This window comes from Mytilus californianus, unplaced genomic scaffold (assembly GCF_021869535.1).
Source record: "Mytilus californianus isolate M0D057914Y unplaced genomic scaffold, xbMytCali1.0.p SCAF_1, whole genome shotgun sequence".
NCBI classification, from domain to species: Eukaryota; Metazoa; Mollusca; class Bivalvia; order Mytilida; family Mytilidae; genus Mytilus; species Mytilus californianus.
In genome coordinates, this window is record NW_026262581.1 from 60,658,400 (window position 1) to 60,683,622 (window position 25,223).

A 25,223-nucleotide genomic window follows, 5' to 3' on the forward strand; every position below is an offset into this window, starting at 1 on the left:
TATAACTTATTATTACTTATACTTTAAAGTTTAAGAGTGAAGTTGAAATCACTCTATAACATTAGGTAATGAAACCCCCTTTAAATGTGTATATGTATAAGAAACTCCAGGGTTTAAACTACTGTTAAATTTTGAGTGTGATATTACAGTTAAAGTTCTAATCTTATAGTTTCCCAGTAAGAGTATTGTAGACGATTCATTAGTTGAGAATCATGAATATGTATCTAATGCCACAAGGTTTTAAGCCAGTGATATTGTTTGCCTCAAATTACAGCCGAAATTCGGCTTTTTCCCCTAGAGAAAATTCCCAATTACTAAAAAAAATGGCTTAAAATTCCTCCCAAAAAGTTTTACATTTTCCCAAAACAGTGATGGCATTGGCAGTAATGATTGTAAATATCGTATTCATGTTATTATTTTGATATTAGAAAGCACTTTTGAGATCCGGTTTTCTGATCAGAATCATCATGGTGTTTGTAAAACATGTGGTTTTCAATGCATTAAGTACCATCATTGCTTCTGTTTCTTTCCCCTCTCCGAAAAGTACCTTTTAGGTTGAAAATGTCTGACAACCAAAATATACATGAAAACAACAGTGCAAAAAAGACAGCAAAGGTCAGCAAAAAATCGCTGATGTGTTCAGAATAAAATATACAATTTTCCCAATTTCCATAAAAAATATGCATTTTTCCCAATAAAAAACGGTAGAGGTAGTTTTGAAAAAAGACAACAATATCACTGTAAGCAAACAACAAACCATCCAGTTGCCCACGAAGGCTGCAATATTATTTTACTAAAAAATGAAGAAAAGTTGAAAGATAAAATATCTTTGAATGAAAAGTTTTGTACTGTTTTATATCAGTTTTAGCATAAAAATAGATTGCCTCTTTGCTATGAAAATATAGAATTACTACAAACAGAGAACACAACAACACATGAGATTAAATTATTGTATTATAGGAAGTTCTTTTTAGAAAAATTGCTTCTTCAAATTCTTTAAGAAATTTTTTGAACCAAAATTAACCTGAATGATCACATGCATTGAAAATGTTCCATATACATGAAATATGAATTGAAGCCTTAAATTTTACCTTTTCTTTTTTCTTTTTGAAACCTTGTATTTATTATAGAGATTAGCAATGGCAAGATGAACTGATTGGGGAATCAAAGGAAGTGTTAAAAAATGTCACTTGTCATTTGACTATATCAGATTTCTCAACACTTCTATGTTGTTAGTTGGAATATAATATAATAAAAGCAGCTGTTACGGAAATATAATCAGAAAGAAAGGAAATTGACATATCAATTTGAAATTTGTCAGTTGCAGTCTTCTGTGATGAAAATTCAAGATGTATATTAAAGAAAATCAAAAATGCTTATTGAACAAACTCCATTATGATATTCAGGAAGTTTACATAAATGTAGTTCAACACGGAAAGTCCATCATTTATCTTAATTTGAGTGATTAAATATTGGTGTCATTGGAATTATTGATTTTTAGCTGATTTAGTCTTTTGGAGTTAATGACCTTTAATGATGACTATTATGAACTTTTAGTGCCTTTTATCAGTTTATTAAAAAAAAAGGGGGAGGATATTATAAAATGTATTCAGAAAATTTTTTCTTGCCCTAAATATTTAATTTGTCAAAGAGGTTGATATTTATACCCCACGCAACAAGTTGCGGAGGTATAATGTTTTTGACCCGTCTGTCCGTCAGTCCGTCAGTCCTGTTTCTTGTCATCGCAACTCCTCTCAAACCAGACAACAGAATTTCACGAAACCTTTTTAGATAATAAGGACATACTATGTAGTTGTGCATACCGACAGGAAATTACGATTCAATTCTTTTTCTAGGAGTTACGCCCCTTTGAACTTATTTACTTTAATGTACTACTGCAACAGTTTGTCATCACAACTCCTCTCAAACTACACAACAGAATTTCATGAAACCTTTTCAGATAATAAGGACATACTATGTAGATGTGCATATCGACAGGAAATTACGATTCAATTTTTTTTCCGTGAGTTACGCCCCTTGGAACTTATTTGCCCAATATACTACTGCAACCTTTTGTCATTGCAACCCCTCTCAAACCACACAACAGAATTTCATGAAACCTTTTCAGATAATAAGGACATACTACTTAGATGTATATATTGACAGGAAATTACGATTCAATTTTTTTTCCAGGAGTTACGCCCCTTTGAACTTATTTGCCCAATATACTACTGCAACCTTTTGTCATCGCAACTCCTCTCAAACCACACAACAGAATTTCATGAAACCTTTTCAGATAATAAGGACATACTACGTAGATGTGAATATCGACAGGAAATTACGATTCAATTTTTTTTCCAGGAGTTACGCCCCTTTGAACTTATTTGCCCAATATACTACTGCAACCTTTTGTCATCGCAACTACTCTCAAACCACACAACAGAATTTCATGAAACTGTGTAGATAATAAGGACATACTACATGTATATAGGTGTGCATATTGACAGGAAATTATGATTTAATTTTTTTTTCTTACACTTATTTTATTTCTCCAATGACAATGTGGGGACGTGGGGTATTCACTAAGGTTCTTTCATTTATTTTGATATTGCTATTCACTGAAGATTATATGTAGTTATTTAGAGACGACAAGTAAAAAAAGTGGTTAGTTGACATAGAAAGTATAACTCTATTCTTTAGCCTTTCCTCTCTGATTCAGCCAAAGCCTGAAACCGTTTGTTATTCAAATTGGAATGGAAATAAGCAATCCCTGTACTGTAATTATTGAATAATATTCAAACAAGTTTATAAAATAATCTATTATAAAATGTAGCAATGCATCTATGAAAGGATATGAAAAGGCTTATTGAATAATGAATTATAAATGCTGACCCACTTCCTAATTTATAATGTACATCACTTTAGATTGACTGTTCAGTTTAAAAACCAAACAGATTAATTTCTATAAGGACTTGGTAGTCTCTTATTCAAGAAGATGGAAAGCTATTTAAACTCAATCAAATTGAATTTAAATCTATAATGAATGTAACTGTATAACATGAAGTAATGCGAACCCATTTAAATGTGTATAGATATAAGAAACTCAAGGGTTTAAGCCTTTTTGTTCAAACTTGAGTATGGTATAACAGTAAATCTTTTAGACTGTAAGTTTTCCAGTGGGAGTAACTATAAATTTGATTAAGGAAGTAATGCCGGATATTGTAGTTTGTATGTTGACAGCACACTAGACTGCATTTGTTGTTTTCAGAATGTTGCATAGGTATTTTGACAAAAGGTACGGTTTGATCAATAAGAAAACTACATTCTGCATGCAGTTATTTTAAATTTGATAGTTGAAGTAACCATCTGATTATTTTGTTTATTATGGAAATATCTCATACCACTTAATTCTGGAATTAGAAATAGCTGCTTCATTTAGTTACAGACTGGTAAACCTTGGATTTTACATCAAAATATATGATCTCATCCGATCAAAATGAGTATTACAAACAAATTGCAGTAGAATTTTGGATTTAAGTGTTTGATTTTTTAATAATTGATTGAAATGGTAAAACTTTGTTCTATTAGGAGGCCTTGTTTGCCCAGTGGACCCAATAGTTCTACTGTATCACTCGCCTGTCAACACTGAAGTTGTGTGTTCGAATCCTGCACAGGGCACGTGGGTTAGACTTCAATCTTTAATTGACAAGGATTGCCAGTTTTAATGAATTTTCCTGATGAAGATGGATATTTCTCTCTGGGCACTCAGGCTTCCTCCACCAATAAACACTGTCTGTCAAGAAATAGCCAATAGTGCTAAAAGTGGCATTAAAACACCAAAAATCAATCAATCAATCTTGTACTATTAATTTCCATAAAACATTATATAGACTTTGAATTTTGAAACTTGCTTATATAAACATCAGAAATTAAACATTAATAAAAAAGAAAAGATGTCAGTGCTTTTGGTTAAGAATTATGTTGATGGCAGAGTTGTTTGTGACGTTACCTCATTGGCAATCAAACTACATCATTTTTATATTCATTTAAATTTCATTTCCTTTATCAAATGTTTTTCAATAAGCCAAGCTTATTTAACATGCAGATGAATTTCTTGGAAGAATTTTCTTTAAGATCTTGGTTGCAAACATAATTTTTAGCATAATGACAATTTACAGGGGGTGGGAGGTTGTAGGATTCTACGAATTTGATTGTTAATCTAGCAACAACTTATGTTTCTTGAACGTTTCATGTAAATGTCTGAGACATGTTAGCTTAAATGTTTTGACTAAAGATCAATACAGCATTAACTTGGTGTTTAAATTGTCGTCTATATTAGGTTTCCATTATAATCACATTTTATTGGCATCTTTCTTCCTCAACCTTTTACATTTTATTACATTATAGTTTTATGTGCTTTAGATCACTCTTCCTGTGTAATGTCACGACAGCAATTTATCTCAAGGTCTTTTACCAGGAGAGTTAAAGTTTTGTTAATGTTGAAAAACAGGGTAGTAATTCTTGCTGCCACAGGTTCAGTCAGCGTTAAATTTGTAGCACAATAAGTTCAGTGTCCTTGGAGTCCTGAATTGATTTTTCTCTACATCTGTCTGATATTCATCTGGTAGTTCTACATTATCATCTTGGTAATGGCTTCATGACATTGTTGAATCTGTTGAAGCAGAATTTTACAACTATTTGATCGTATGGATGAAGAGTTTTACATTAAGTAGTATTGAAATCAGACTGAAGTTGCACTCTCAGAGTCTGAGATATAAATACTCTTTCATGCAGCAAGATCTTGCATACTGAATTGCCACACATTGTTTTGTGTAAATTTTAGATAGATAATAATTAAATTGTGGATCTTTGGGCTTCACTTCTTTTGTAATTGATTATTAAGTAATGGCTATGCTTGATTTTTGTCTAGCCTGTAAAAGGAAGTGAGACATAGCTGTGCTGTTTATGGTGGTGAGGTTATCATTGTTAAAGTTTGTGACTAGGTCAGTTAAAGGGAAACCACAAACCATTTTAAAAGTTTTTTTTTACAAAAACAGGTTAAAAAGTTCGTACGGTTCATGCAGCAAAACCATGGAATAAGTTTCATTTATTTTCATGACATCCTGTATGCATTTGACAGTTTTAAAAACAATGACCCAAGCTTTCAAGTCCTCAACAAATGACCCAAATTATGTGAAAAATTCTGGATCCTGGTGAGTCACTAATGTAATTCAAAATCAAGTTTTCATCATTGAAAATTCTCATAGAGAATGTATAAATCATCCAAATTCTGGGAAAAAAACTTAAGATGGGTCAATAATGCAAGAATTTCAAAATTTAAAACTTCTGGCAGGAAAAGGATGTGGTAGCAATTTTTTTATGTCCAATCTGCAATGATATGTAGCATTATATCGATTTGTCTGTTTGATCTGTAACAGGTTAAAGTTTTAGTTGGAGGTAGTTTACCATGAAGTTGTGGTCACATCAACTTGAAAATTTATACACCGGTTCGCTATGATGTGAACTTTCTAGAATATGCCAAATTAGGATTTTGACCCAGATTTAGCAGTTCAGTGAACACAGAAATGTGAAAGTGGGAGCTGGACATGGTTTCTCATTGATACATACTGGTATTCTTATTTTTAATGTTAATTGGTTGTGTCAGATAAATATTCAGTATTATGACACACTTATCAAACAAACTATTCAGCCCTTTTCTCTCATAATGAAGTACTCTATCACAATCCATGTGTTTCATTAGCATTGATCTGTCTGTCATTTATAAACATTTAAAGTAATTAAGACTTAGTATATAAATTAATAAGAGTAATTGATATGTATGTTCATATTCTGTATTTCAGATTTATGAAAGACAGAATGTTGCAGATGCCTTATTTTCTAAAACATTTGAAGAAGGTTCTTGTATAATAAAGCAGGTAAGTGTGATAAAGTATGCAATGTTAAGAATCAATGTAATATCAAGTTTAGAATAGAATGGTTCTAGTTTTATCTCCAGCTTTTCTTATTAAAGAAAAAAATGACTGAAATCAGATTGAACCCCTCTCAACTGCCTCTGGTAAACAATTTTCCTTCAAACAAGATAGGTGAAAAAAAGATTGTAGTGCCCCATATTAAGCACAGTTCACAGTCAACTGTCATTGAATGCTCACCTTTAATAGGCCTCTCTATCAACCAGCAAGCTCAATGATGCTGAATATTTCCACTTTCCTTTGACAACACTTTACCTATCAGTGTTGGAGACATTAGGTTACTGAACTGGTCTTCAAAATTTAAGTAATTATATGCCATAATCAAGGTAATTTAGGATTATACAAATGTGGCTACTATCTTGGATTTCAAATTATCGTACAGATTTTTAGTGTTTAGCAACTTTTAACCTATGAATGCTCTGCAGTTGCATGAATTTAGTTTCAAAGGAAAGTATTTATCTTTTCTTATGGGAATAACTTTTCATAACAAGACAAAACAGCTTACATAATTCAAAATGGGAGCTTTTCACCATAGATTTCTACCACATTTAAATTTGCAACATTGCTTGTATTTTGAAAGACACCAGAAATCAAAATTGACATTTCTGTGGGAGTTCAGACAGAAACTGTATTAAACAGAAAAATGATCAGCAATACAAATTCTAGTAAAACATCAATATGTCTGAATTGATAAATTTACTCCTCATAGGAGTGATTGTCCTTGAATGACTATTTTTAGAAATCTATAATAGAAAGACAGAAACTGTAAATAGCAACAACAAATGGATATACTGGTTTATCTATGACCATCCCTCCATTTCTGAAATTCTCGTCTCATTTTAATAGGAACAATAAATCAGTGCTCTATGTAATTTGGTATCATAATCAATATAAAAATAAGAAGATGTGCTTATGATTGCCAATGGGACAACTAACCCCCAAAGTTCAAATGAAATGGATGTAAGCAATTATAGGCAATCGTACGGCCTTCAACAATGAGAAAAACCAATACCGTATAGTCGGCTTTAAAAGGCCCTGACATGAACAATATGAAACAATTCAATTGAGAAAACTAATGGCCTAATTTATAACAAAACAATTTAAGAAAAACAAATGTGACAGACATGAACCAACGACAACCACTGAACTACAGGCTCCTAACTTGGGACAGACACATAAAGAATGTGGTGGGGTTAAACATGTTTATGAGCTCTAAACCCTCCCCTAACCTAGAGCATGTTGTACTGTGTGAATACAGTGATGCATTTTATTTTATACACACATTGCTCATCAACTTTTAAACAGTTTACCTAATACTTTATATATTCTAGCACATAATGGCCATGTATGGAATTTCAAAGCATTTTTCTCAAGAACTATGAATCATTACTTACTGAAATTTGGTATCAAGCGTGATATTCTTACCCATCATGGCCGTGTATGAAATTTTCGCCAAACTGCAAATCAGAGCTTCCTAAAATTTGATATTAAGTTTTATGAGCATGCTATACAGTGTGATGCATTTCCACATGCATTGTTCATTATTTTCCTGTTTACTGAATTTTTATAAAGGGATATCATTAGTGAGCAATAACTCGCAGTACATGTTGTTGGGATTGGTAAAAGTAAGCTCCCTGTTTATATTAAAAAATTGTGGTTTATCTTTCCAGAGTTGTGAGAACTAACTGTCAGATTTAAGACAATCTTTCACACGCCACACACTCTAATATGCATTCATCAGTTTAATTCAATCTTTCATTGTTATTTAATAATCGATTAAAGTACATTGAAGTTTGAAATGTTCAGATTTGCTATTCTAGAGTTATGAACCCTTTATGGTCAAAATTTAAAGCAATATTTGTATCCTGAAGGATATCTTCCTTCAGGATTTTCTGTAGGGCCATTTTACTGACTTCTGATTGAATGTCTACTACTATATTCTATTTTATTCTTTTAAAAATTTCAACTTGCATACAACAGGTTCTTTTGTGCTATCAGCACAGCTATTTATGTTTATACTCCACACAACCTGAAATTTATAAATTGAATACTGTATTTGCCTATTTGATTCAGTATTGCACACTTTTAACACACATTTTTAGCTAGCTTTTCTCATCACTTGGCGTCCGTCGTCGTCGTCGTTAACTTTTTACATTTTGAACTTCTTCTAGAGAACCACTGAATGGAATGAAACCAAACATGACATGAATGTTCCTTATGAGGTGCTGACCAAGTGTTGTTACTTTGAAGCCGATCCATCATCCAAGATGGCCGCCAGCGGGGGACTTAGTTTAATATAGAACTCTATGGGAAATATTTACAAATGTCTTCTTTTAGAGAACCACTGAATGGAATGAAACCAAACATGGCATGAATGTTCCTTATGAGGTGCTGACCAAGTGTTGTTACTTTGAAGCCAATCCATCATCCAAGATGGCTGCCAGCGGGGGACTTAGTTTAATATAGGACTCTATGGGAAATATTTACAAATGTCTTCTTTTAGAGAACCACTGAATGGAATGAAACCAAACATGGCATGAATGTTCCTTATGAGGTGCTGACCAAGTGTTGTTACTTTAAAGTTGATCCATCATCCAAGATGGTCGCCAGCTGGGGACTTAGTTTAACATAGGACCCTATGGGAAATACATACGAATGTCTTGTTTTAGAGAACCACTGAATGGAATGAAACCAAACATGGCATGAATGTTCCTTATGAAGTGCTGACCAAGTGTTGTTACTTTGAAGCCGATCCATCATCCAAGATGGCCACCAGCTTGGGACAGTGTTTAACAGAGGACCCTATGGACAATACATACAAATGTCTTCTTCTAGAGGTGCACTGAATGGAATGAAACCAAACATGGCATGAATGTTCCTTATGAAGTGCTGACCAAGTGTTGTTACTTTGAAGCAGATCCTTCATCCACGATGGCCTCCAGCGGGGGGACTTCCTTTAACATAAGACCCTATTGGAAATACATACAAATGCTTCTTCTAGAGGTGCACTGAATGAAATGAAACCAAACATGGCATAAATGTTTCTTATGAGGTGCTGATGAAGTGTTGCTACTTTGTTGCTGATTTACTGTTCAAGATGGCCACCAGGATTTTTTTATTTAATTACAGGGCCAATATTTAACCAAATTTGGCCTCACTCATTATTAGGGTATCTGTTATGATTTTAATCTATTTTAACATGATTTCGAAAACCAAAGTAGAATCAGGTGAGCGACACAGGCTCTTGAGAGCCTCTAGTTTCTCTTTGCAAAATAGACAAATAGACTAAGCTTCAACTAAACCAAAATTGAATTCAATATTTTAAGAAACAAAAGAAGATTGCTTGTCTTTATGCTGAAGTAGATACATGTACTAGAACACATACTTCATTACTACATGTCATTTTCTGGTTTGTTTGGTGACATTGTACTTTTCACCATTAAAGAATTACTATACTGGTATAATTTTTCTTTGTAGGGTGATGATGCTGATTGTATGTACTTTATAGAAGATGGAGAATGTCGAGTTACAGTTACTAATAAGGTTGTATTGATAAGTAATTATAGGTCGTACCTTGTATATGAACAGAAGTGTTAATTAGCTGCTAAAGATTTTGTTATTTTGGCCTAGTTTTCATGAAAAAATTGTCTGGTTGAAGTCATTTGTGAAGTGAAATTATAATCAGTTGTTGGTAAACTGATGAAGTAGTCATGTTACCACATTTAATTACAAATGCAACCTTTAAAAGACTAGTAATTTGTAGGAAGCCATGCATTTCATTAATGTTGTGTAATTTTTTTATTTCCAACATGAAAGGTTTCAAATTTAATGAAGCGGAAGGAAAAGTTTATTGTAATCAATTCTTTTAATGTTCTTAGTTTAGCTCCACAATACAAATAAGAAAAAGACTATAAATTAGACATATGCATTGGAAATGATCCTCAAAAGACAAAAGAAATATTTTAAAAATAAAAATAAGTAAAATAAAGTCACATGTGAACAAAAATAAGTTCAAAAGACCTCATTTATGATTGACATAAGTTACTAACTAACACAATTATTCAGTTGGAAAAAGAAATGAAGTTTAGGTGTTCACACATTATTTCTTTAAATGACCTTGGAACATATAGAATATGTTATATTGATATATTGTATGAAAGTGATACTACCGCCATACGTCTCTTTTAAAATTCTATATTGTTATTATAATTACTCCTTTGTGTTGATATTAAGTACTACTGAATTAAAATTTAAATTTTACAACAGATTAAAAGTTTCTTTTTATTCCATGTAATTTGTATCTACTAAGGATTAACACATTTTTAAAAGATTTACAGCACATACATGTAAATAAAATGTTACATCAATACAAATAAGTGTAGAGTCCAAAGATACATGTATGTACTTGCATGTGTGCAAAGGGCAAAGTATTACAAGTGTGAATTTTCGGATAACTGACTCAATTGTATAGGAAAATCATATTTAATTAAAAGAATAAGACAGAGAAAATATACTCTATATGGAAAAAGTTTCCGTACTTTAAAGATAAACACATTTATTTAATGAATATTGATATCAAATGGACCTTGGCCATCTTTTTTCTCAAAAGCTATCAAATTCTTTGAATAGATTATTCCTTTGGGGATTTGAAGAACAGTAATCTTTTTTTTTTATTATCCTCCCACCTGTAGAAAAATAATACTGCACACCACATCCCTAAAGGATAAATGACAAAAACAGACAATCTCAATTAAGGATTTATGATGTCATGTAAAAATCACATTGGAATAAGATATCTGCATCAAATAAATTTAAAACTTTTTATGCCTCTGCCGTAGCGGAGGGGGCATTAAGATTTACCCTTGTCCGTCTGTACATACGTATGTACGTCCCAAAGTAGGTTTCCGTTCTCTAACTTTAGTTTGCCTCATCCAAATGTTATGAAACTTATACACAATGCTTATTACCACAAAACACAGATCAAGTTTGAATTTTGGTGGCGTCACTTTAACCGTTCTAGAGTTATGCCCCTTTACAAATGGAAAAATTGCTGAATTTTTTGTTTCCGTTCTCTAACTTTAGTTTGTATCAACCTAATGTTATGAAACTTATACACAATGCTTATTACTACAAAACACAGATCAATTTTGAATTTTGGTGGCGTCACTTTAACCGTTCTAGAGTTATGTCCTTTTACAAATGGAAAAAATGGGGCATCATCTGTGTCCAATGGACACATTCCCCATTTATTTTTAATAATCACAGATCTGGAGAAACATAATTTTGTGCTAGGATCCTAATCAAACTGTCATATTGTAATGTTTATGTTAAAATTTTCACAATAAAATATTGTTTACACTAACAACAATTGAAATTTAGGTAAAATACTTATTCCAAATTGATTCCTAGTAACAAAATGATTTTTGTGGAATTGAAATCTGTAAATTTAATTATATTTATTCTAAAATCTCAAATTTTGAGAAATATATTTTTGTTAGGATTGCAGAAATAATTGATATATTGATAGGATATGCTATTCCAAATTTATTGTACATTGTAAGTGTCAAAAATTATCAGTCAAGTCTCTTTTATTGAAATGGCTGCCAGAATACATTAAAACAATCATAGTCAGCTCAGATGTTAAAGAAACTTGATATTTACATCAGGGCTTCCAAAATTATTTTTAGCCAGCCGGACATTTTATATATTATCCCGATTTTATTCCCTTAAGACTAAATAAACAAAAGGCAATTATGGTAATCAGTTGCCGAGTTGGCCATCCCAATGTCAATGATTGACATGAAAAAAAAACGATATTAAACTTTCTTTGATTCAAATTCGTAAATTCCGTGTACGTTTGCAAAGCATGAATGAGTGTAAGTAGCTCTTTCTACGTTATTTCTTCAAGAAAATATTCGAAATAAACGTGAGATAAAGGTATCAATGACAGTTTAAGCATTTTTTGAAGAAATTAGGATGCATAATTAAATTTCACACCTGTGCACATGCGCACACGTGTACTAGTTTAAACAGAGACATGTCTCTGGTTCAAACAACGTGGTTATGACGATTTTTCATTTTCACCTTTTTAACTTTTTCATCAAATCATATTTGTAAAGGTATTTCTGATAATTAAAATCTTTTTGACTAAATTAATTAGATGCAAACCGCTAATGGTAAGAAAATAACTTTGAATAGACCGATCAATGTCCGGTTCAAAATAGTTTACCTGTCATCTGAACAGGTAAATTTCAGCTGTTCGACAACTAATTAGCCTTGATTGAAATGAGAAGGTATTAAAGTAGGGGTTGTTTTGATAGTACTTAATGATCATGTCACTTTTATGACCGGAAATGTGTGGCTGGTAAAGGCAAAACGCTGGGTCAAAATGATCGCGAATTATGTTAAATTGACCGTCTCTTAAAGCCTTGAAAACTAAAAAGTAGATGTCCGTTTCATGCTTTGCCCAGCCAGACTTTTACCGGACATTATACAAATGTCCGGAATATATGACCGTTTTGGAAGCCTTGATTTACATAGAACATATCTACAAGTTTATGAAAATTGATACCATATTAAATGTATTGTTTTTTTGTATATCCATATTAATTATTTGTTTCTGCAGCTGACACATGACACAAAATGTGGAATTCCCTTCCTGACATAGTCATTTTTCTCGTTCAGTAAAGTTTCTATGAAAAAAAAATTCTTGATATATTTTTTGTAATCTGCCAAGCTTCCAGTACAGTAGCCTTTAAAATTCTATGTGTTAAACAAGTTAATACTGTGAATATTGATTGTATACACTAGCTATAAACAAGTTCTTATATCAAGGATGATTATTTTGCAGGCTGATCCTAGTGGAGAAGAAGTTGAAGTTAAGAGATATAACAAAGGAGGCTATTTTGGAGGTTGGTCTAAAATTCTACTATAAAAATGAATATGTATTGAAGACGAGGTATTGATATAGTATTAAACACATTTTTTTCTAGACTTTATTGATGTGTAAGCTTGGGCCAATTAACTCTCAATTATTTGGAATTTTATGTAAATTTTATAAGTCAGTTGCCCAGTTTTCACATCAATAACCTCTAGAAAAAATGTGTTTAATCTTTTATTATTCTCAACCTAAACATATGATATTGTTTTCATTCATTTACAACTTTCTTGGAACTCCAGAAGTCAATTCATTTGTATTGCGCATGAATAGATCACAGTGTGATCGACAGTGTGTACATAGGATCTTAGAGTTGTTTCTGTACAATATGATATGAAACCTTCTACCAATGCCTTTCAAATTTTGATATATTGTTATTGATTACAAAATGGAGGTCAACTATAATGTTGATGATTTTCACTATTGCTGTTCAGGAGTTATGGTCCTTGATTGCTTTAAGAATAGCACAAGTAAATGTGATGAAACTGGGTTTGCTGTTATTTTGATTGCCTCTTATTAATTATGACATACAAAATGAACAGTTCATCCATAATACAGTACAGTTTTCAAATGTCCTCTGTTAATACTGATATCAATTCCTGGACATCAACAAGGGACATAATTCAACCTTCATCTTTGCATGATTGAAATGATTTTGTGTATAAATGTCTGTTTCATAAAAGTATGTAAGTGTGCTCAGGTTGAGGTTGCAACTTCCTTCACACAAAGTTGGCAGTTGAAAATGTTTTTGTTACTCATTCAGTGTACCGTAACACAAGTGTCCTTCATTTTACCACCTATAAAGACATAACAATGAATTTATATAAGCTGTGATTTTTCTTTTGGCAAGGTACACTTTATAAAGGTTATTTATTACATTAGAGTTTCATTGTCTTTAATCTTACAGTTCGAAAAAATCATTTTACATTAGTGATAACCAGTTTCTATTATGGCTTTTGTCCCTGTGATGGGATATAAAAATAGACGATAAATATCCAGATAATCATCAGCTGAAACTTGTGATATCAGCAAATTTTATTTGAAATTCAAGACTTGTTCTGCATTGTTAAATTTCCTATGGGACTAGAACATTCATAGATGAAGATGAATTCTTGCTATTATATGCCTAAAAATAATTTTTCTTGGTAAAAAAATCAGAATTGTTAATATCGTGATATTGGTAAAATTCTCAAATTGACAAAGGATGTATCAGTTGAAAATATCTTTCTTTCTGTGTAAGTGTTGGTCATGGATGATTCAGAAAATATCAGAAACGTACATTTAAAAAAAAAAAAGTCCTTTAGATTAATGTTATTACCAGAATGTGTCAGGTGCACAGAAGGTGGTGGTTTAACAAGGAAACCCTGGACATTTTCTCTAAAGTCAGGACAGCTATTTAACTACAAACATTTTGATTTCAGAACTTGCCTTAGTAACACATAAACCAAGAGCTGCTAGTGTATATGCTGTAGGTAGAGTAAAGGTAGCTGGTAAGTAGACAATGTAGTTTTTATACACTTGTAAATATTCTATGACATAATGATGCTCTCAACATATAACATAGTTTTTACATTGAACCGTATGTAAAAAAAAATTAAAGAAAAAAGCGTTTTTGAAAAACAATCCTCAGTTATCCTTCATAAGATATTCTTAAACAGTTTTATATATAATGACTACTTGTGATATTCATTTATGGCCTCTATATCTAAATAGAAATTCTGTCCAGACTAATGTCAGACCAGAAACCTCTTATAAAGAATCTTTTCTCATTCATTCATATTCCAAGGTTACATTAAAGACACTGACCTATCTTTTATATTAAAAAGTAGCTATTTATTTAATATAGATGTAATTCATTGTACAGAACATGAGATGTGTCAATCATTATCTATAATCAATTATTCCATAACAAAAGAGTGGCCTTTATAAATGCAGAAGTAATTTGTGTGAAGGTTGATGATACACATCAATATAATTATACTTTTATACCATTAATGTCTGCATATTAGCTACAAGTACAACAGCATTTTATTTATTATTTTGGTTTCAATTGAGCCTAAATAGTAGACAAAGTATCATCATTTGTCCTGATTTAATCTGTTTGTTATGCAAATCAAGGAAACCATGTAGTGGAAAATTGAAAAAGCTTGTAGTCAATATCTTGTCTATAAAATGATTTGGCAGACAACTAATCATCATTATTTTATGATTATATTTGACTAAACATTGACACCAGAGACAAATCAGGATGATTTTCTATACTTTTTTATTATTGATTATTGTGTTTAGCTGTCATGTTTATAAATGGTCAAAACATTCAAAGTATTTGTTTTCAATATTAAATGTTTTAATCATTTCTGATTGTGGTCCCTTCATAGCAAAGGTGATAATTGTCTATGTGTTCTCTGTCTTTGCCAAAGTGTGATTTGGTTGAATTCAAAACATTTCACTATTTCATTTTTGAAACTACAACATTTTTTGGCATCTTTACTTCATTTTGATTTCATTTAGTTTTGTGCTTTCCCATACTTTAGATTTTAGTTTTTGCTTCTGAAAGTAAGATTTAGACTTATATAATGCAGTCCTTTCCTATAATTGTAAGATTTGATAAAAGTTTAGGAGATTTAAAATGTTGAGTTTTTGTATCATATTGATTACTTGTGTTTCCAATAGCTCAAAAAGAGAAACACTGGTTTTCCAGTGTCCAGAAGTTCACAAGAGAGAATTTGTATCGTACATCATGAATAAGTTAGAACTAGTCAAAAGGATTAATAACAAACTACACTGTATTTGTCCTCAACATGTATCCAATGTTTGCCACTGGATGACAACATTCAATCAGGCTAAAGAAAGTGAATAATCAGGCTCTTTTTATTTTTTGTATATTGTTTTTTGGAGCTGTCATTTACCACAAAAATTGTTTACTAATACCTGCTATTATATTGTTTTGTCTGGGATTTTGAGGATTTGCAATTCCAAAACTTAGGACTTGGTCTTTACTGCTTATATTAATTGAAGATGGCGTGCAACACCCTTTTCACTTATAAAACTTGAACATAAATATGCTCCCTGGAAAATAATTTCTTGAGCATATAGTCTTATTTTATTCAATAAGTAAAACAAAAGAGAATATTCAGAAGACTTTTTAGGGACAGTTTCAAAATTAAGACTACTGTAAATTCAGTTATTATTGCATGCATTTATAATGGCGATTTTTGGAGAATGGACAAAAATGAGAGATTAATTATTGCGATTTCAGGGAAATCTGCTACAGATATCAAAATGCAAGTTCTTATTATTGCCATACTCACAGAGTCGCATTATTCGCATTAAAAAAAACCTCACTGTAATTTCTTAATTTACAATAAAAAAAGTATTCATCAAGTGGAAAATAAAAAAGGAAACTGATTGAACATATGCTACCTTGTATCACAATGTCTCAACACAGATCATATATCACACTACTTTGTATCACAACGTCTGAACACTGATCATATATCACACGACCTTGTATCACAATGTCTCAACACGGATTATATATCACACTACTTGTATCACAACGTCTGAACACTGATCATATATCACACTACCTTGTATCACAATGCCTCAACATGGATTATATATCACACTACTTTGTATCACAACGTCTGAACACTGATCATATATCACACGACCTTGTATCACAATGTCTCAACACTGATCATATATCACACTACCTTGTATCACAACGTCTCAACACTGATCATATATCACACCACCTTGTATCACAACGTCTCAACACAGATCATATATCACACTACCTTGTATCACAACGTCTCAACACTGATCATATATCACACTACCTTGTATCACAATGTCTCAACATGGATCATATATCACACTACATTGTATCACATTGTCTCAACACGGATCATATTTCACACTACCTTGTATCACATTGTCTCAACATGGATCATATATCACACTACCTTTGTATTTTAATGTCTCAATATGGATCATATATCACACTACCTGGTATCACAATGTCTCAACACGGATCATATAGCACACTACCTTGTATCACAATGTCTCAACACTGATCATATAGCACACTACCTTGTATCACAGTGTCTCAATATCACCCAAAGTTACTTGTTTGCCACTTCATGACTCTTGTATCATACTTATACTGATTGAAGCACAGATTATGTTTTATTACATTGTAAAATTCTTTTTCAGTGCTAGATGTACAGGCATTTGAACGACTACTAGGACCATGTATGGAAATAATGAAGAGAAATATAGATGAATATGAGGAACAGTTAGTTCAGGTATTTGGTTCCAAAGCCAATGTGCATGACCTGAGATGAACTACAAGGGTGGACTCTGTTATTTCATTTTTTAAGTTCCATAAAAGGGAATATTCCCCATTTATGATATTTTCTTAATTAGGTGTTATGATGGATTTTGGTGGTGCTGACGTTTTCATTAAGATTAAGAGATAATGTGGGATTATTGTTGGTATTTCACATGTACATGTATTTGAACTCCACATTTTTTCATAAGCAATAGTATTATTGTAATTTTATTATTAGATAGATGTATTCCAAAATTAGTCTCTTTCTACAGTAACTATTCTGACTCATTGTATTTGTCATAATTTTACAATTGCACAGCATTTTGATTTGTTAACTGTGCATCTCTATCAGAAAATATTTGTCAAGTTAAGAAAACAGCTATGTGAAAAAACACTTTCTTGCCAACCTTGAGACAAAATATATGACTTGATAACATATACAACGTAGTAGGAAGTGGTACTGTCAATATTTAAAAAGTTTCCATTCCTTACTGCAGAAGTTTTGAAGGTAGAAAATGTACTCAACCAGAAAATGCATTTGAAATTAAAGTGCAAAATGCATCTGGCTTAATGACCTACAATGTGTTTCATAGTTAGGACTATATATTTAGAAAACAAAGCATTTATTATAATATTTTCTGTAATATAATTTTAGCTTGATGCCCAACATTTATAGAATGAGGTAAAAACTGAGTTGACACTTTTACCCCCTCCCCTCTTACTTCACTACCTCTTTTAATATTGATATATTCTACCTCATTAGAAAAATTAACATCACTTTTATTATACAGAAAACTCCAAGATATATTTAGGTCTCAAATTATATGACAGACAGAAGATTTGTTTCCTTAGATAATGTAGATATTTTTTTTAATTTAATTTTTTGGCTTTTAGTATATTGTGTTCCCTTTTGTACTCGGATCACATTTCTCAGTGAAGTATTTATTTTAGTCAATTCTTGCTTATTATGAAAATCGAAGGGACAAACTAGATATTATCCTTTTAATTTAATGCCCTAAACATTTGTAATCATTTTTGAAAGAATCTCTCTGAATTGTGATTTGGTATTCTCAGGGAAAATAAAAAAAGAATTTAATAATTAAGACTTACCAAATTTGGGTATGTGATTTTTGATCAATCTATGAAATCATTATCCCTTTGTGAATAACATATTTTGAAAATGAAAATTATTGAATTCTAGCTATTTTGGTTTAATTTGAAATTTGAAAGACTTGTACTTCAAAGCAAAATTAATAATTGTATTAAGCATACATGATTTTGGTACCCTATGATGTACGTGTGTATGTCTCTCTTATAGTCACTATGAGTGAATCTCTTTTCTCACAATTCACTGTGTGCTTATCTGGTTTGTAGTCTTACTTGTGTAATACACTCTTAATTGATACTATGTGCAAATCTTAGTGTAGATGTATAAATCTTAAATTTATTTTGCAGCTTGACTTGGTTGATGCCAAGCCTCGATAGTATCATACATGTAAGAAATTCTAATTTCTTGGTGTAGTCTTTCTTATAACACAATTTGATATGAAGGTCAATGGGCATTGGTTAAGGATTAATGCTAACACTTTATATTAACATGTTTTATGAGTTTCTAATGTGGTGTTATAACTAAATAACCATGCTTTGGCTGATGGGGATTTTTTTCCAATTCTTTTTCAGTAAATTTCAACCGAATATAGTAGAATCAGTATAATTGATTATTTTTAATTTTATTGTTTTACTTTCCCCCTTTTTTGGTTTAAAGATTTTGTCTGGAAATTATCAAAATTGGTTCTTTTAGTAAGAAAAGAAACAGAAAGAAAATTTATTGAATATTATTTTCCATTTCTAACTCATTTGATTTTCAAGTATACATCATTATGTATGATTTATAAAGTTTGACCTGATTATCAAATAATTTAATATTGTTTCGTAGAATAGCTTTGTCATTGATTCTAGTTGTTAACCTGGTAATTCCTGGAACAGCGATATAAATTCATCATACTTGCTAAATTTATCTACAATGTACAGCTGTATTAATGCAAATGTTTTCTATCAAATCGCTAATTTTTTTAGAAGGAACTTTCTCTGTCTTGTATGATTTTAAAAGATTGTGAAACAAATCCTGTTTATGAAATTTAATTGAATAGGATTTACAAATCTATAAATAAAGCTAATAATAACTAAAATGAACAAAAGCTTGACAGCTTGTATGTTATGCTTTATAGATATACATATACTTTTCACATGGTATCTAGACCATGACTTGTAATGCAATGACTTTTTAAATTCGGTAAAAAAAATACGATTTATATAAAAACTAGATCAAGAAGGAAGTAGATGCTTAAATGAAGTGATACATTACAGAAAACTTCATGTTACTGCTTTTGTGCTGTTCTGTCTTTATTGATGAATGAAGATCACTGTAGAATGTTGTTAATTGATAGTGAATGAATGTAGTAGATAATAAACATATATGATGCTGTAGCTTTTAATCTTAATTCAAAGCTCTAGTTCTGTAGCACTTTCAGAATTGTCTAATATTCTACTTAATTGCCATGTGAGGTATTGTTATAAATTTCTATGTTTTCTGTTCAGGGACTTTTATGAAAATCAGATTCGATGACCTTTCGAAAGCACAAATTTTGATCCTTAATAGTTTTTTCGTATTTTATTTAATCCCTTTTCCATTCATTATCAAAACTGGAATATATAACATTTCTGTCTGCAACATGCTTCAATATAAACCAGTTTCATCTGCCTTTATGCAGTAATCAGAATTGTCCCATTCCTGTTGCTCTGGTCAAATATTTAGCTTAGTACTCTTATTAGTGCACAATGTTATGTGAAAAATATGATGTATAAAAGCATTTTAAGAAAATACAGTAAGTATACTTGCTAATAGTTTTGTGAAAAAATCAATCTTTGTAAAGCCACAAGTTTATGGAATCATTTTCATTTTTCGTGAATAGTCAGTGAAGACTTAATCCTTTTAAGTTATGACCATACCAAAAGCAACTCCAAATATATGAACATTTTTGCAACTGACCGATTCCTTACACCTTTAACGATTCAAATTGCTAAATAGCCTTAACATATAATAGTTAAATTTGAAGTCGAAATCCAACCATATAAGTCAATAAAAGAATTTAAAATGTTGATATGGTATTGTATATGTATTGTTGCAGTAAATATATACTGGTACCTTAGATATTTGTTGTAACCTGTAAAATTGTAGCATGATTAATTGAAGTATTTTTTGTGTCTAGTTTAAAATTAAATTTAATCAAACTGATTTACAAAATAACTAAATAAAAAAAGTGAATGAATGAAAACAAAGAATAAGATATATTTGGGAAGTTATATTAACAAGAATCTAAAGTTTAAGTTTCGTTTTTACAGATTGAGATTTATAGGCAATATTCATCGAAAACTTGGGATCGTAAAAAGGGAGGCAAATCTGTCATGTCAGTGGAGTATGAACTGTGTGAAGTACATATATATTTACTTGTGATCTCTTTCCAATTGTATTTTTGCTCACCAGACTGGATTGGTCAAAGTTCATGCCAAAGGTGCTGTTAACAGATCAGGAATAATTTGTATTAGTGGCACTTAAACCAAATTGTATTATAGTACCATTAATTTAAACCTAGAATGTAAATTTAACCAGTGTGTTTATTCAAATATGGTTGAGCTATATGAATCTTTATTATAAACCAAATGTGTAAAGTTTATCCATTTGTAACCATTTGTGAAATCTGTTCAATCATTTTTCTTCCAAAAGATATTTGGATATCGCTGATCATCTATCAGACGAGCTTAATGAGGTCCATATGTCATGTGTGTACTTTTAAAACACTAAGGACGTCATGTTTATTGTATCTGGTATCTTACATTGATGACAGGTTTCTGGGTAAAGGTGTGGAAAAAAGTGTTGGTTAATGGTCTGCTGCAGAATTATAATGATGATATAATCTAATAATAACTAGCTTTATCATTGATTTTATTCAACCCATGTAGGACATAAGTATCATTATCTTCAGATTTTAATGAAGATTGATTCTGTCAAGTCTCCAGAGAGGAATCATGGAAATGCATTGTTATACTATAATTGAATTCTTTTGACTTTTAAGTTGTATGAGATGGTTACATTATATGTGTCTTTTAAAACTATTTAATTCTTCAGTACTGTTTTACGGGTTTTTATTTTTACTTTTGTTGTTGCTTGAAAGTTCTTTGAAATTTGAATACTCTTAAGACAGGTTTTCTTATATATGCCAGATTTGATTTTGGAACAGTCATTGGGAGTGGACAGAAGCAAGTAGAAAGTTGACTTTATTCTTTAAAAAAATATTCTTCCAGTTTCCATTTTATTTTAAAGTATATGTAAAATATATGGCTAGATAAGGATAGTATAGAGAGGATGATACTGATAGATTGTATAAACTTTAGTTTGGGAGTTTACCATGTTCTTGACTAATTTGATTTAATGATATATTGTAATATAATTTACTTGGTAAATAAAGTTGTTATTTTTATTGAATGTTATTAAGTTTATTACAGTTTTGTATATTTTTGTGTGACAGTATACACAAATTGTATGACATTCCATTCAACATGATCTTTTTAGATGATTTTCAGATTCGATCATCTTTAAGACTGTCCCCTGGTAAATAATTGGATGTGTTCTAGTCATAATTCAGTACATTCAGATATTTTATTTTTTTATCTTTTTCACCTGTGACTGTTCTTTTACCTGTGAAAATCAAGGAAAATGACTGACTTTATTTGCAGAAATGACCTAAAAAACCAAATTGAAGCTTGCCATAAGATTTTTGTTTAATGTGATGACTTGTGTTTCTATTGGATGTGTGTGTTTTGGTTTTACTTTACAATCTGTTAAGATTTAATATAATAGTTCAGAGAAGAATATCTTCTTTATTACCAAATAGTTTAATGACCTAGTATAGTGAAGTTTGGTTCAGGCTTGTAGAAAATTACATAAAATTTAGTGTAGGACAAATAGAAGAACTTTTCAGTAACCTTGTAAATGAAAATGTCCATTGTCTGGTTTTCAATCAAAGATTGAAAGAAAGGAGGAGGTGTGGTAAGAGCTGTTATCTGGTCCTTGAAATGGCTAAAGTAATGAAATTCTTCAATCATTTCAAAATTTGTTAATTTTATTGATAAATGAAAAGCTTTGTATAATTTGGACTCTTTATTAAAGTGCAGAAATGTCACTTGTGATTCTGCTTTATGTAAATGCAAAATTTGTGTATTTTTTTTACATAGGTTTTAGGTGAAATACCTGTAAATATGAGTTGAGGCCTAAAAATAATTTACCCATGTTGACATCTTTGAATAAGACTTTAACCAAAGTATATTTTGATGTGGCCTTAGCTCATATCTAAATATTGATGACAAGATCTTAAAATCAGGCTATTTTTGCATATCTGGCAATTTCGCAATAAATGGAAGAAGTTTGAAATCTTAACCAAATACCGGTATTTAAGACAAAATCAGAATAAATATAAATATTGATATCTGATGGACTAATAATGTTTTATGAACTTATAAGGATGTTATTTTGTAGATAATACTTTTTGATTTTAAAATTCAAAGGGCAAAAGAAGTGGCTTTATCATACCTCCTTTTTTTGATAAATTCTTATTGCTTTGCTGTTTGAATAAAAAATGGAAGCATTTAATTCTGTTAGCAAAGCTTTGATAAAAAAAAATCTTATTCTGTTAACAAAATTGATTTTATTTATTATCATTTATATGTGGAAGAAAAATATCAATTGCTGATTGTCCCACAGAATTTGTCAACAATAGCAATATTTAAAGAAGGATTTTTTTTTATTTTGTATTTTTTGGAGTCCGCCATTAGGGTACAGACTCTCCAAGCCTAAGAAAGTGCTGTAGAATTTAATATTTACTATAAATATGTTGAGTATAAATTATTACTTTGTAGATGTAGATTGTTAGTGCTGTAATTATATTTCCCTCATGCAAGGAAATGCCAATATAACTAAAAATGATATGCATGAATGGTACTTTTTGAATTCATGAACAGGTAATTCATCATGCAGTATGATAGTATAGACACATTCTCATACATTTACTTCTGTCTTTTATACTTGAGCAGGTGTTTCTGAAGAAAAAAATGTTATTGGATCATTTAATGAAAAATGCTATCATACCATAAAAATTAGTCATATTCTGGACTGAGTATGAAAATATCACAATTATTTATTTAGTTCATGCATGTTATTTAATGGTTTTGTAAAACAGTTGTGTGTTGGGAAATATGAAGAAATGTTCCTTAATTGATTAAAGATTTGAAATACTCATGACTAGTTATAGTTGTACTGCCATACTAGGTATCATATAAACAACTAATTAATGAAGTCAGGTAATAATTTAAATACTAGAAATTTACACATTTTTGTTAGCATTTATTAATTCCATTGTTAAACAAAGGGTGAAATGTGAGGGTAATAAATGTGACTTCAGAAATGCTGCATACAAATGATTCAATAAAAGTGAGAACTTTTAAATGCAAGTATGTATCATTCTCTCATTATTGGCATTTATAAAACATTGCAAATATTTTTGTTTATGCAGTACGTTTTACATAAAAGGTGATAAGGATATTTATGACACATTTGTAGAGTATGGTGTTATAAATACTGTAAACCAACTTATTTTTGTGTTTTTTGTCGCGCCTGCAACTTTTGTCGCAAAAGCGAGACATAGCGATCCTACATTCCGTCGTCGGCGGTGTCCACAAATATTCACCCTGTGGTTAAAGTTTTTGAAATTTTAATAACTTTCTTAAACTCTCCTGCATTTCATCCAAACTTGGACAGAAGCTTGTTTATAATCATAAGATAGTATCCAGAAGAAAATTTTGTAAAAAAAAAAATCCTGTTTTTCTGTATTTTACTCATAAATGGACTTAGTTTTTCTGACAGTTAACATTACATTCACTCTGTTGTTAAAGTTTTTGAAATTTTAATAACTTTCTTAAACTATCCTAGTTTGTACCAAACTTGGACAAAAGATTGTTTATAATCATAAGATAGTATCCAGAAGAAAATTTTGTAAAAAAAAAATCCTGTTTATCCGTATTTTACTCATATATGGACTTAGTTTTTCTGCCAGTTAACATAACATTCACTCTGTGGTTAAAGTTTTTCAAATTTGAATAACTTTCTTAAACTATCCTGTATTTGTACCACACTTGGACAGAAGCTTCTTTATGATCAAAAGCTAGTATCTAGAAGAAAAGTTTGTAAAAATTTATTTCCTGTTTTTCCGTATTTTACTTATAGATGGACTTAGTTTTATTCCAGTTAACATTACGTAGAGTCTGCAGTTAAAGTTTTTAAAACATTAATTAGATTCATAAACCTTCTTGGATTTTTACCAAACTTGAACAGAACTTCTTACAATCAAAAGATAGTATCTAGAGGAAAAATTTTTATTAATATTTTTTCCCCTTTTTTGATGACCTGCAACTAACAGCAAAAGTAGGCGAGATACTGGGTTCCGCGGAACCCTTACAAATTTTTTTCCTTCCAGTTGCAAATTTTCGCAATGAATTTTATTTGCATTAGTTTTTTCCTCAGAAAAGTTATTAGCTTACAAAAATATGTTAGTTTACAGTTTATAATAATTACCACTCAATAGTTCTAGCCATATATACTTGCTAATGGCAAATAACTGGTCATGCCCTGTCCTAGTAACATAACCATTTGTCTGGCCTTGAATAAATATTGGAGAATGGCAAATATATGATTATATCAAAACAGTGACAAATGGAATCAAATATCATATGGTTTCTATAAAGCTCAATATTTCAGAAGGAAGAAGAGCTAGGAAATGTTTATTTTCTATATAGATGGCTAACTGGTTGAATTTTGTCTTCCATATGTCCTTTACTTTATTTTCATGTT

At 30.7% G+C, this 25,223-nt stretch overlaps 1 protein-coding gene across 4 annotated transcripts in view; it reads left to right on the plus strand.

Annotated features, from left to right (window-relative positions):
- LOC127705124 (cAMP-dependent protein kinase type II regulatory subunit-like) overlaps positions 1–23,615 on the plus strand; it is a 69,107-nt gene extending 45,492 nt beyond the window's left edge. Inside the window, exons 9-16 of one of the 4 annotated variants that reach the window (XM_052209395.1) lie at positions 5,862–5,936; positions 9,468–9,533; positions 12,841–12,901; positions 14,349–14,417; positions 17,146–17,237; positions 17,919–17,945; positions 18,719–18,758; positions 20,666–23,615. In XM_052209395.1, coding sequence (XP_052065355.1) covers positions 5,862–5,936; positions 9,468–9,533; positions 12,841–12,901; positions 14,349–14,417; positions 17,146–17,237; positions 17,919–17,939 — 384 coding nt within the window. In that variant the 3' untranslated portion in view covers positions 17,940–17,945; positions 18,719–18,758; positions 20,666–23,615. The other 3 variants (XM_052209390.1, XM_052209383.1, XM_052209378.1) reach the window with 3 other exon arrangements.
- Positions 23,616–25,223: the final 1,608 nt, after the last annotated feature.